We start from the raw sequence: 13,863 nt of genomic DNA, 5'->3' as shown, positions 1-13,863 counted from the left end.
CATCCACTGGTAAATCCAAGCACCAGTGTGGGTCGAGCCAGGTTCGGTTGCAACAATGACTAGTGCACAATATGGAATGCCAAGGTGAGGTTGCCTGTACCGGAAGGGACCGCAGTGCCCAACCAGCGTGAGAACAAGGAAGGAAGGAGGCAGAGCTGGCAGGGGAATAAGGGAGGGCTCCTTTGCTGGACAGCTACTCCCGCAGGAGAGCATAGGCTGGGATTGGGGCAGACCAGACTAGGCAGGGCTACCACACCTGTGCGCCTCATGTGGCCTAGATCAGGGAAAAGCCAGGCTGGGCTGATTATTCCTACTGGTGGGCAAGGGTTGTTTGGACTTAGCCACAGCATCAGCTGGAATCTGGGAGTGGGAGAGGCCTGGGAGGGAAAGAGTGGGCTCATCCCTCTTGGGTTACCACTTCCACAGGAGGACATAAATCTTAAGACAGCAGCTGAGGTGGAATGTGGTGTGGGACAGACTGGATTACTGCTACACAAACTGGCAAACCAGGGTAGGGGGCGGGCCTGCTGGGGGTTATTCCAGGTCGCTCTAACTAGGATGCAGCTCCCACTGGTTTATGTGAGGGCCGAGTATGTGCTGGGTAGAACCAGGCTGGACTGCAACACCCATTGGTTCCAGTGGAAGTCGGGAGTGAAAACAGAACCAACCCAGCCATTACAACCACCAGCTGATCAGGGCGATGGACTGTGCCGGGCCCTGTACTTGCTAGCACATACAAGAAGTTTCTTTGGAGATCTTCCTAATCTAAATGCTGGACTCAGAACCCTAACGAAGAAAAGAGAGAAGACAGAACAGGTCAACCAACCATCTCAGCTATAACGGACTATGTCAATCAGTTGATTTTTCAAAGACCTCATAGTGCTTGGAGTGGCAAGATTGGCAGCGATTCATAACTGTTGAAATATCAAAACCACTTGAGCAAGAACCTCAGAGCATGCCCTACATCCGGGACCTGGGGAGGATGGGAAATTGGGTGGGCCTTCTCCCTTAATATCCCCCTTAAAATGTGAAGGAAACAATATGGAAAAAATATTAGTCTTATCCACTTTCTTGTAGCCCTTGAACCTTTCTACCCCATTTAACTATGTAAAGATTGTCAAAATTAATAAATTAAAAAAAAAAACTTGGGTACACTCAGAATTATTCTGGATGAATAGCACCATTAAAAAACAAAGAGCAAAACAGGGCATTGTGCCACAAATGGTTCAACTATTGCTTGGAATACCTCCATCACATATCTAAGTGCCTAGTTCCAGTCCAGACAACAGGTTCAAATTAAGCTTCCTGCTAATATGTATCCCAGAAGGAAGCAGATAATGGCTTAGACACATGAGTCACTGCCACCCAGATGGGAGACACAGCTGGAATTCTAGGTCCCTAGATTCAGCCTGGCCTACTTATGGGTGTTGCAGCATCTGAGAAATCAAACAACAGGTGTAAGATGCATCTTGTCATCACTCTTTCTGTCACTATGCTTTGAAATAAAGAAAAACAACTACGTAATCTTTTAAAAGGTACTCTGCCTCAATATTGTTGATACTAGACACAGCTGGTTGCTCAACACTTGAAATGTGGTTAGTCCCAACTCAGATTTGTTCTAAATACTCAACATGAAAAACAAATAAAATATCCCAGTGGCTTTAATAAGGAGTAAGTTATAATATTTTGGGTATATTTAAACTAAAATGTAATCTGTATATGTATTTAATATAATTAATTTCTCTATTTATCCTCATCTTTTCAAGCTTCTAGAAATTTAATGTTGCACATGGCTTATCTTGAATTCTTAATCGAAAGTGCTTTTTTACAGTTTTGCAGTACCCATGTCACTATGGTCAATTCAATGGGAAATACTCTAAAAGTACTTTGATCAAAAATTCCTTTCACAGAACTCACAATGTAACTTTCTGAAGGTCTTGACCACGGGATTCCAATAGTTCAAATATTCCTAGTATGTTTCAGTAACTCCTCTATTTAAAGAATGAAGACATTCTGCATCTCTTTGTAACATAAAACTTTTTCAAATGTTTTAAAAGAATTATGACATATGTATCAGGTTCTTTACATGCATTACCTTGTTTAATCTTCACAATAAAGCAGCCACTAGATACAGATCATTTTGCCATCTGCATTTATTTAATGCTTAAAATAGTAATATTTTTATTCTCTTAAATGCTACTAAATGGCTAACTTCTTAAACAAGAAAGAAAACAGGTACAATAAAGCCTCAAACCCATCAACATACCAAAGATTCAATGATGCCATTCATGGTTGCACCAATACCTGTTGAAATGGACATCTGTTTCAACAGTTCATAGCACAAAATAAGACACTTCTGTAGAGTTTCAGCATCATTCTAAAATAAAACACATCATATTCAGCATTAGTAAAAAATATTTTTTCTTATCCCTTAATTTGTGTTATCAGGGCTTGGTCAGTCATTATGTCCTGAATGAGCTCACCCAGTCACACAGCTTAGTCTATCATCTATGAGCTATCATCCACTGCAGCTATAGTCTAACTTTCAGATCAACATATATGTAATTGCTTCATCTCCTACTGGATATTCCACAGACTCCTCTGACTCAACTCACTGGTATCCACATCCTTGTCCTCTTGCTCTGTCTACATGCCATTGCCACCATGCACAAGTTGTCGAAACCAAATGACATAGGATATATTCTTGATTCTTTATATATTCTTCCCATTACCACTTCCCAAATCCCTCCCAAACCCATTGTTTTTTCATATACATTGTCAGTTAGGCCTGTATTATAATAAGAGTCTCTCATCTATTATACCTATCTACATTTTTACTACTCTTTGAAACATTTTTGAATGAGCTGCCACCAAGAATAGGAGACTAACCCCACCCTTTAAAACATTACTAGTTCATCATAAATTCTTGAGCAGTACAAAAATTATTCAATGTTATTTATATAAGGCCACCTTACACACTTATCTTTTACCTTTCCTCCTCAATTAGTAATATAAATAAAAGGTTTTGAAACAATCAGACCATTCAACTTTCTGGATTGTCACACACATGTCCACCAATAACTGCTGCCTTACATTACTTTTATTCAAATCTTGGTTTTTCCTCTGGGAAAGGCAAGGACATTCTATGTGGATTAGGAACCCCTCATAAAACCGTCATTCTTCCTTGATCACATCTATTACTCTACGCTGAAGGGGAGTATGCTACAGGTATAAGCCTTCTAACAAAACAAAGGGACATAGAAAAGGTCAAAGTAAGTCAAGTTACAACTTCGATGTTAAGCTTTGCTAATATTTTCCTAATTCAAATCTGTAGTTTGTCATTTTTGAGATAATAATTTTCAGATTTTACATTATATTTGCTTCTCAAATAATCTATATACCTTGTCAAATAAAAGGAATAGGCTACTAGTTGTGAAAATAAAATACACTAATTAGAAAGTTCAGATGTTTGAGTGGGGATGTCTGTGTTTAAAAAGTCAAAGATGCAACTTACAAGTTTCTCCTATAAACTCTTTTCTAATCAGTCTTTTAACAAGAATCTGCTAATCACTTCTAAAATCAATAGTACAATATACAATAAATATTTATTAGGAAAGTTAAGTACTAAAAGATAGGAGTTAAAGTTAGTAACAAATGTATTAACTGACACCTTTCTGGAGTATATTAAAATAAATTCACAAGAAGAATCTATTTAAGATAAATTTAACAAGTAAAAATTTTTTTAAAAGACTGATGAAAAATTATCTTTAAATGTTTGAATCTTTAAAGTCTGTGTTTTTCTTAAAAGATTTGTTTATTTTTATTAGAAAGTCAGATATACGGAGAGGAGGAGAGACAGAGAGAAAGATCTTCCATCTGATGATTCACCCCCCAAGTGGATGCAATGGCCGGAGATGTGTCAATTCAAAGCCAGGAGCCAGGAGCTCTTCCGCGTCTCCCATATGGGTGCAGGGTCCCAAGGCTTCGGACTGTTCTCGACTGCTTTCCCAGGCTACAAGCAAAAAACTAGCTAGGAAGCAGGGCTGCTGGGATTAGAACCAGTGCACATATGGGACCCCAGAGCGTTCAAGGTGAGGACTTGAACTACTAGGCTACCATGCTAAGTCCTCAATTTCAGTGTTTTATTAAAAATAACAAAGATGTCTAGCTTTTACTAGAAACATAAAACTTACTAAGCTTTAGTATGGTAACAACAGAAATCCTTTTCCTAGCAGAATGTCATTATTTTTCACAAGGATGGGAAATATGAATGCATTTACCTTCCTAAACCATTTAAAACTAAGAAAACACACACACAAACACCCCTAAAGATACCAGGGATTAGAACAATGAAGCCGCCCAAAGTTATACCCTAGTGGCTAATTCTCACCTTGTATGTGTCAAAATCCCATATGGGTGCTGGATCCTGTCCTGGCTGCTCTACTTCCCATCTAGCTCCCTGCTTATGGCCTAGGAAAGCAGCAGAGGATTTCCCAAAGCCATGGGAGCCTGTACTGCATGGAAGACCAGGAAGAAGCTCCTGGTTCCTGGCATTGGAACAGCTCAGCTTTGGGCACTCTGGCCACTTGGAGAGTAAACCAGTGGATGGAAGGTCTTTCTCTGTATCTCATTCTCTCTGTATATCCTGCCTCTCCAATAATAAAAGAACAAAAGAAAGATTTTCTCATTCTATTTCATGCAGTAGTTAGTTATCCATCCCAAAGACAATATATTCTGACAATTTTACTGATTATTAACAGATGAGCTGTAGCATGTAAAATATATACCTTCTCTATGTGGACTTCTTTAATTTCAAGTTGCTCTGTCTCTTTCAATAGCTTTATTTTGGCATCTTCTAATGCTTTTATTTCTTCCTTTAATTTTGATGCCTGTTCAAAATCTTGCAAGGTAACACAATTTTCCAAAGCTTCTTTTGCTTCAATAAGTTTAACTTTTATTTCAGCCACCTAATAAAAGACATTTGTTTCAACACTAAAGTGAAATTAACATGAAAATCTATAGCAAACTCAAGAGTATTATCTCCAATAATCCAGAATTCCAGCAATCTAGCACATACAAATTTATAATCTTCAATCTAGCACATACAAATTTATAATCTTCCTGAAATTGTATTCAGCAAATTTTTGAAAATAATGTAATCTGGTCACAGGTTAAGATACTTTAAGTTCAATGATCAATAACTTGACTTTGTCAGAACAATTTCAAAACCAAAACAAGGGGAAATAAGATTTGCACAACTACACGATGCTCAATATATGTTTTTTTTATTTGAAGACTAACCTTGACTTCTTTTTTTCTTGCTTCACCTGGGTCGTTAACACCAACGGTAACAATTGGTGCTCGAATCTCCGAAATAATTTCTGTAACCTGATAAGTTACAATTCAGAGTATATGCTTAAAAATGTACTTAAATCAGCAAACGATACCAAAACATTATTTAAAACACCAAGCAATACCTACCATTTATTGAAAAACAGGGCAAAGTATACATATAAACAGAGCATACATATTCCTAGACAATTTGAAGCCAAATAGTAATATATCTGACTAAAATCTGAAATTGATGAGAAAAATGAAAGCATATAGACATTAAAGATAAGGCACACCTCATTTAACGTTTATTTTTTATTTTAAATTTGGAATTTTACAGTACTTTTCTTTATTTTAAATCTTGAATTTTATGATACCCTCATTTAATGTTTAAAAGTCAAAAAATGGATTATGGTGCCTAAAACTAGTTAGATTTTATTGATTAATGTTGATCATTTTCTCCCTAATAAAATTTTCCAACTCTCAGTTCTGCAGTTACATACAGAAACATGGCATATTCTTTTTTCTTCCTTCCCACATGTACAACAAAGAAAAAATTTCCTTTCAGAGGTTTCTGCAGAGTGGAATTGGTTGTTTCAGCAAAAGAGACCTTTTCCCAAATAAAAATGTGTAAGTACTTGCTGAACAACTAATACCAGGGAAGCTGTAGAGAGATGTACATCAAATGTGAATACATCAGAAAGGACTGGAAGAGACAACCAGCCTCTGAATTAACTTGCATTTTATGAAAGAAAAAAATTCATTAGGTCTGCCTTTCTGGATTCTCTGAATCAATAACTTTAGAAAACAGGATAGCAGATAAGATTTATATAATGCTTGATAAACACACAAAGGAATATTATTTAACTATACAAGGGAACAATAAAAAGTAGGTTTTAGTGTTAATCTTATTTTGCAGATTAGTAGAGGCTGAATAACTTGTCCAAAATCTCAAAGCCAAGAGGGATTTGAACTCAAATTATGTCTGAACTAAACCAGCTCTCAAACACGCGAATGCCAACTGTTCAAAAGATAAAGCCTTATCTCACTTGTCACCTCCTCTTGAAACTTGCTCCTTTAAATTCACCCAATATAGCAACAGGCACACTAAACAGGAAAAGATTTACGTTGTTTAAACATGTGTAAAGGAAATTGGGAGCACAAAGAAATTTGATTTTTAAAAACTGAGAATTACACAAAACTAGAACGAAGCAAAAACAAAACTAAAAGCTCTGAAAACAAGACCAATTTCCATGTTTGTTACCAAAACATTTTATCTTCATTAGCAAGGAAATACTTACAATTTGTGTCCTCTTATTATCATCTATGACGATGTGGAGTAGTCTCTCAACAAGAAAAGAAATGAGGGATATTGGGGTAGTGGGTAAACTAAGAATCTCCTGTAAAATAGTCAGCAGTCGTTTCCTGCAATCCAAGAGAATTAAGAATCACTAACAGGCATGCCACAGTTTATCTCAATTCACATACAATGAAGACTTGCTTATCACTATAGGTACAAAAATCTGTATTACCGATTCTAAGTCCAAAGTTCCATTACAAACAAAAGTTTAATTTATCATAAATAAAAAATTGCAAAATACCAGAAGTAAATACAAAGTTCTCTCTGTAATAAATACAAATAGATTTTTAATAAAATCCTAACATTTTATTGATTTACTCCAAAGAAAATGAATGGTACATATATATGTACACACACAAACACATATATACATATTTATACACCCAAATTAAAACATTTTGGTCAAGGTCAGATCATATATATGAATATGGTTCCATAAAATAATGTAATGAAGCTAAGGAGTTCCAATAACCCTAGTGACATGTTAGCATAGCCACAGTAATATTGTAGCTCAATATATTACTTTGTGGTGTTAGCAGTATAAACAAACTAAACTATCAGATTAAAACACAGAGTTTACTATAATGGACAGTATGTAACACTTGATAATAGTTAAATGACTATGCTACTGGCTTAAGTATTTACTATATTTATGTCATCATTTTAGGTTAAGCTTCTTCTACTCATAAAAACATCACTGTCAAACAGTTACATGCTCTTTGCCTGACAGCAGCCTTAATATATGTAACATCTGTTGTGTTTCCCGATTGTACTGAGCTCACGGCTAATGTCTGGCCTATACCCACACATTCATGAAATTACATTCCCACAATGTTCCCAAAGCCAATGAAATTGTCAAAACCCAAATCTCTCAAACATACCTCAATGAAGTAATAAAAGTGAATATACGTACGAGCACTCCTATATGTGGAAATACACAAAACAAAAAACAAAAAAAAACTTCACAGCAGTTTAGTATACTTAGCCATAACATAACATGACAATATTCCAGTGCAAGAAATAAGAACAAATTAGAATAGGTGTTAACATTTAGAAATACCTTCCTCCTTCTTCACTGGTATCTAAAGACTTAATAATTAGAATTAACTGTTGTCCTATGAACTCTTTTGTCATCAAATTTCCAATGTAGGTAAAATCACCTCTCTGTTCTTCAACGACAACTGGAATGCTCTTGATGTAACTAAAGCAAGCAGAATTAAACAGAATCTGTTAGGAAACATAGAAGAAGTGTAGATTCCCATCATTGGGTGAGAAATTTCAGTTACTATTATTCAAAACACATGTTTATAAAACTAATTTGGCCTATAGACTAAAGTTTGTTATTATAATGAACTTTTGCCAATAAACTTACTGACTAGTCAAAACATTTTGGAAACACAAAGTTTTCAAAAGGTACCTATTTATGTTTCTTGAATTTATAACATTTCATGAGCATTCTCCCACTATAAAGGTTTTAAGTCTCTTGCCCAAAAATCCAGTTGGTCACAAAGAGCTATTCATTGAGCATCATTTTTTCCTTTAAAATAACAGTAAAAACTGAGCCTGGCCCAGTAGCCTAGTGGCTAAAGTCTAGCCTTGCATGCATCAAGATCCCACATGGGTGGGTACCAGTTTGTATCCCAGCTGCCCCACTTCCCATCCAGCTCCCTGCTTGTGGCATGGGAAAGCAGTATGGGATGGCCCATAGCCATGGGACCTTCTACCCGCATGGGAGACCAGTAAGAAGTTCTGACAGCTTCACTTTTGGCTACGTGGGGTCTGAACCAGTGGACAGAAGATCTTCCTGTCTCTCTCTCTCTCTGTAAATCTGATTTTCCAATAAAAACAAAATAACAGTGAGTATACAAGTAATTCTTGAATATTATTTTTTTTAATAAGAAAATACAGACAACTGTGCAAATGCGTATTATTCTTTCTAAAGGGCTCTAGTAATTTCTATATTGTTGTTTTAGTGCAAATATTATTAAACAAGTACCATCTTTTACTTTATTCTTGCTATCAATGCATAAATTAAAAGCTTTATAAACCTTACTGAGATAATGTTCAGTGGCCTACCACACAGGCCTCCTTTTTCCTATGGAACAAAAAACAAGCTTTAAAAGTAGGAGTTATAATCTTTGACACCTAGTTATCTTCATATTACAACATGAAAAACAGCATCATGAAAAATATCTCATTTTAAAAATGTCAACAAAAATCAAATTATAGATACTGCATAATAATTTTTGATGTATATGCAGACCACATCTATTAAAAATGTTAGCTAAAAATAAATAAAAACTCACAAATCACTGGCACAGAGATTAAGACTTTCAATAAATCAGCCACACTTTGGGTACTAGCCAAGACCTGAAGAAAAACTATCAAAAATCAATATATCAGTTGTTTCTAAGAGACTAAAAACCTTGGCCTTTGGATCCCTCCCTACTTTACCTGAGCTTCAGCATAATACATACCATCATAACTGAGAATATTTCATTTTAATTCAAATAGCTGTCTCATTAAGATTCAAATTCAACTAAACAATTTACACTGATACACCAATTATAATTACCATCACATCTCCTCTTTAATCATCTTTTTAAAAAGACACTAATTTTATTGAAGAAACTACTACTAAAGTCACAGGTATTCTTCAAGGATTTATATATAGTTAATACAAATTTTATTGTTGCCCTTTTTAATTTGATAAGCCTAACTTGATATCACTCAATCAGTATCTCTTTATATAATAAGCATTTTAGTAAAAGCTTTTATATAGTGGTTTTTAGCTACCTCCCGCCTGACATACATAAAACGTCTGAAAACACATTCCTAAAGCAAGTTTTCTATTTAATTTTACTCCTGCATCTTAGTAAACTAGAAAAATAGCACACGATGGCCTAGATTCCTTGGCCCCAGCAACAAATGTGGGAAAAGAAATGGAGTTTCAGGTTCCTGACTTAGAACTAACCCAACCTGGACGTTGTGAGTAATCTCGGGGAGTAGATCAGCAGATAAAGCATCTCTTTTCCAAAATAAATAAAACTTTACAAATCTATATAAGAATCCATCAAAATATATATAAAAATTCATTTTGATAAATATATATATATATATTAACCAGCAATCCTACTTCTGGGAATTAACCCTAACAACCCAAATTTACAAAATGATAATATTAGTTTGGAAACAATGGTATTACCCACTTTCACCCTGTAGCCCTTGACCCTTTGTACCCTAATCAACTAAGTGAGACTATTAAAAAATAATTTTAAAAAATATTTTTAAAAAAACCCAAATTTACAACTTTGTCTTCTCAGTTAAAAAACTGTAAACACTCAAAATGACTATTAGCAGGGGAACAAATTGTTACTACTACTATGAAATCATACACTATTAAGACTATAACATTTTATGTACCAATATGTAATAATGCCAGCTATCAATAGTTTGAAGAACAAGAACAGAAAAGCAGTAAATATGCTACATTTTAATAAGCTTCTGCATGTGTTTTTTAAAATTTATGTAAAAGCAAAGAAGGAGACTTGAAATTTATTAATCTCCTCCCTACCCCCCGCTTGAAAATATGTACATACTCCAAATTCATTGCTCATTCTAAGATGAAAATGAACTGGAGAAGCTGGAAATAAAGGGGAAAGTTCCTCACCAGATGTCATTCAGGTATATTTCTATCTTTGACTCTGATAATACATGTTTTACATCTATAATTTTCAAGTACATTTGTAGAAATGACAATAAATTCACACAAAAATGTGTATTTTGAAAAAAGTCAAATAAAACTGGTGATAAAACATATATCCTATGAGTCGGAAACCTATAACCCATGCAGTAAATTGGGTGTATTATTACCTGTCTATTACAATCCTCAGCAATTTTTATTTTTAATGGCTATAAAAATTGTATAACATTATTACCCATGCAAATTACATTAAATTTGAATTTAGTTTTCATAAAGTGCAAAAAAAAATCCATAAAATTTACAAAATAATAATAATATAAAACAGCCACACTCATTTATTTACAAACTGTCTTCAGCTGTTTTGGCAATATCTCCTCAGCATGCTGAGTCACTGATAAAAATGAAAATCACTCATGGGACCTAAAATATTATCTGGCACTTAAAAAAACTTTGTCCATCACTTCAAGAACTACCACATCGGGGACTGCATTGTCTCACATTGGGGTCTAAGCCTCTACCTGCAATGTTGCCATCCCATATGGGTTTTAGTTCTAGACCAGGCTGCTCTGTTTCCAATCCAGTTCCCTGCTAATGAGCCTGGGAAAGCAGAGGAATACAGCCCACGGAAAAGTCCTGCTTCGCTCCCTGCATCCAGTGGGAGCCTCAGAAGAAGCTCCTAGTTTCAAACTGGCCACTGCAGCTATCTGGGGAGTAAACCATGAGATGGAGAAGTCTTTCTCTCCAACTTCCTCTGAAACTGAGCCCTTCAAATAAATAATAACTTTAAAAAAAAGCAATATATCATTTTTTACACTATGGAATTAACATTCATATCACATCTCAATAATTTTGAGAAAATGATCCTAAATATACTTTGTGCTTTCAGTATACCAACCAATACAAGACATAGTTTAGAAAGACCCACAATGCACATACCCATTTATTCCTGTATGTTCAAAACGAAGTCTAAATTTATTTCTGACCAAACATAACTTTAAGAAAGGAAGTTAAAAAGTCAATATATTCAGCAACATAAACACAGTAAAATAATAATAATAGTAATAATAATCTACCTCAGTAAATACTCTGCATATACTGCAGGCTCTGGCAAAATCTGCTCCAAAAATTCTTCACCTTCATCTCCTTTTGATTTCAAATATTCACATAGGGCACGCCAATACAAAGCATTTTCAGGAGTTAAGGTTTCAACTGGAATCAGTTTCCTTCATTTAAAAGAAAAAAACAGAGTTTATATCCAGGTCAAATAACTGAACTGATTATAAAAGTAGGAATAGCAGATTATATATATATATATATATATATATATATATATACTATTCTTTTAGTTATAAAATAATTTATACATATAAAAATGAATCAAGAGCCTTAAAAAAAGAAGCAAGCATACTGTAGGCGATCTACATTTTCAGCTTATTTCAATGTACACTTTTGTAGTTTCTCATGGCAAGTTAATACATAAATCACAGTAATAAAATAAAGCAGGGAAATACAGCTCAAGTAGATAGTCTCTGATAAATAAGTTATTCTACCAGGAGGGGAAAAAAGCATCAGAATAAAGAACAGTTAAAAAGATATGAAACTATAAGCAGAAACTATTTCAATCATAGAAATTCATCAGTGTTATATTTCAAATAATGAATGCTTTATTTACCCGCCATCGTTGTTTTTACAGACTGCAACAAGTTCACTGAGAGGAGTTACTGAAAATAAGGCACTGAGGACAGAGACTGCCACTTCGGATGAATTTTCCACATCCAGGCGATGAAGCAATTCTAAGATGTTTCCATTAGTGAAACGCAACCACCCTTGGAGAAGACACTTCTTCACTGCCTGTTTGACTGCATCTGTGAAGTCATTTGAAAAACAGGTGAACAAAGCTCCCTCTAGCTTCTGCTTCCTATAATCAGTCTGCTTCCAAGAAAAATTTTTATTAGAGCAATGTTAACATACATAAACTTAATATTTATGACACAAATAGGTAGAGCTTAAGAGAATACTAAAGGGAGAAGGTACAATATTGCCAAAGTCACTGTGATGCTCACTTCCAAATAAAAATGGAAAAGGTTCAGCACTAAGTGCCAATCACTACCCCAGCCTATAAACAAGATGTGGCATTCCACCGCTGAATTAATGGACTGCAGCTGTTAACCAGAATATATAACACCTGTCATTTTACTTGTTGCCTGACTTCATGTATTGCACATCATTATTTGCAATAATAAAACATACACCACTGAACAAACCTTACTTTTAGCTTTAACTTTTTTTATTTGCGAGACAGAAAAATAGAGTATTCCCATCCCCTGAGTTACTCCCCAAATGTCTGCAACAGTCCCCATCTGAAGCTAGAGCCAGAAATTCAACTGAAGTGGCAAAACACAATTACTTGAGCCATCATTGCTGTCTCAAAGAGTTTGCTCTAGCAGACAGCTACAGTCAGGAAAAAAAGCAAAAAATCACATTTAGGGGCCCTGATATTAGATATTAACCACTAGGTTAAATACAGGCCCTTCTACTTCACTTTTAAGATCTTTCTAGTCATTAGTCCCCCTGAGAATGCTTTCAAAGTTAAGTTGTTTTCTTACTATAGAAAAAAGACATACTGACTTTCTCATGTGACTTTAAAAATTCTGAAAATACTGCTATAAGCATATTCTCTAGTTTAACAGGAAGGGTAGGAGAAAAAACTAGGAAAACTGTACTGTTCTAACTATACTAAATTCTTGTTCTGAGACTCAGAACACATCTGGGTATAAACAGAAAATAGAACTTTCTAAGGGAAAGGGTGGACAATAAAAGATTCTGTCTCAGTTCATAAGAACTACACAGACTGAAGTCTAGCTCTCTTCATCTGTAAAACACACAAAGGTTAACAAAAATAAGTTACAGTAATTAGTCCTAGGAAATATTTTATATGTAATAAACAAATGCGATGTTTCACTAAGTTTATAGGAAGGATAGACTTACTCAATCTTATTTATAACAATTGTTTCCAAATCCTTATTAAGCCTGACCTCAAAATTTATTGAAGTTTTCTATATAAAATGTGTCTCTTACCTGATCTGTCATTAAGACCTTGTTGAAGAAGCATGACTCTCTGAGCAATGGACATAGCTCTCATATGAACCTTTTCCGCTAAAACCTTGAAAACATGTGGCTGTTATTAAACTCAACGCAAATTATACATTTCATAGCTAGTAATACCACCTTCATCTTAGATCACCCAGAATCTCAAAACAATTACTGTATGGTAATATACTTAATATGTAAGATTCTACCTTAAATGACCTTTTTATTCTATAAAAAAATTTCTTTTTACTTATTTGAAAGGCAGAGTGAGGGAGATTCTGTCCACCGTCTCATTCCTCAAGGATGGAACTAATCTGGGTCTTCCCCACGAGTAGCAGAGACGCAGCCACCCACGCGTGCCTGAGCAGGAGCAGAGCCA

The 13,863-nt window shown here is 35.0% G+C and overlaps 1 protein-coding gene across 1 annotated transcript in view; it reads right to left on the bottom strand.

The window, feature by feature from the left end:
• Positions 1-13,863, bottom strand: part of NCAPG (non-SMC condensin I complex subunit G) — a 35,225-nt gene that overhangs the window by 15,832 nt on the left and 5,530 nt on the right. The window contains exons 5-12 of the mRNA XM_040965812.1: positions 13,473-13,557; positions 12,067-12,259; positions 11,468-11,617; positions 7,752-7,892; positions 6,633-6,756; positions 5,302-5,388; positions 4,788-4,967; positions 2,267-2,377 (exon numbers count right to left, since the gene is read on the bottom strand). Coding sequence (XP_040821746.1) covers positions 2,267-2,377; positions 4,788-4,967; positions 5,302-5,388; positions 6,633-6,756; positions 7,752-7,892; positions 11,468-11,617; positions 12,067-12,259; positions 13,473-13,557 — 1,071 coding nt within the window. The remainder of the gene's footprint in view (positions 1-2,266; positions 2,378-4,787; positions 4,968-5,301; positions 5,389-6,632; positions 6,757-7,751; positions 7,893-11,467; positions 11,618-12,066; positions 12,260-13,472; positions 13,558-13,863) is intronic.

The sequence above is a fragment of the Ochotona curzoniae genome, unplaced genomic scaffold (genome assembly GCF_017591425.1).
Source record: "Ochotona curzoniae isolate NIBS_2020 unplaced genomic scaffold, NIBS_Ocur_1.0 scaffold_4505, whole genome shotgun sequence".
Classification (NCBI taxonomy): domain Eukaryota; kingdom Metazoa; phylum Chordata; class Mammalia; order Lagomorpha; family Ochotonidae; genus Ochotona; species Ochotona curzoniae.
The sequence above is the reverse complement of the archived record's forward strand: the minus strand, read 5'-3'. Positions and strand labels throughout refer to the sequence as shown.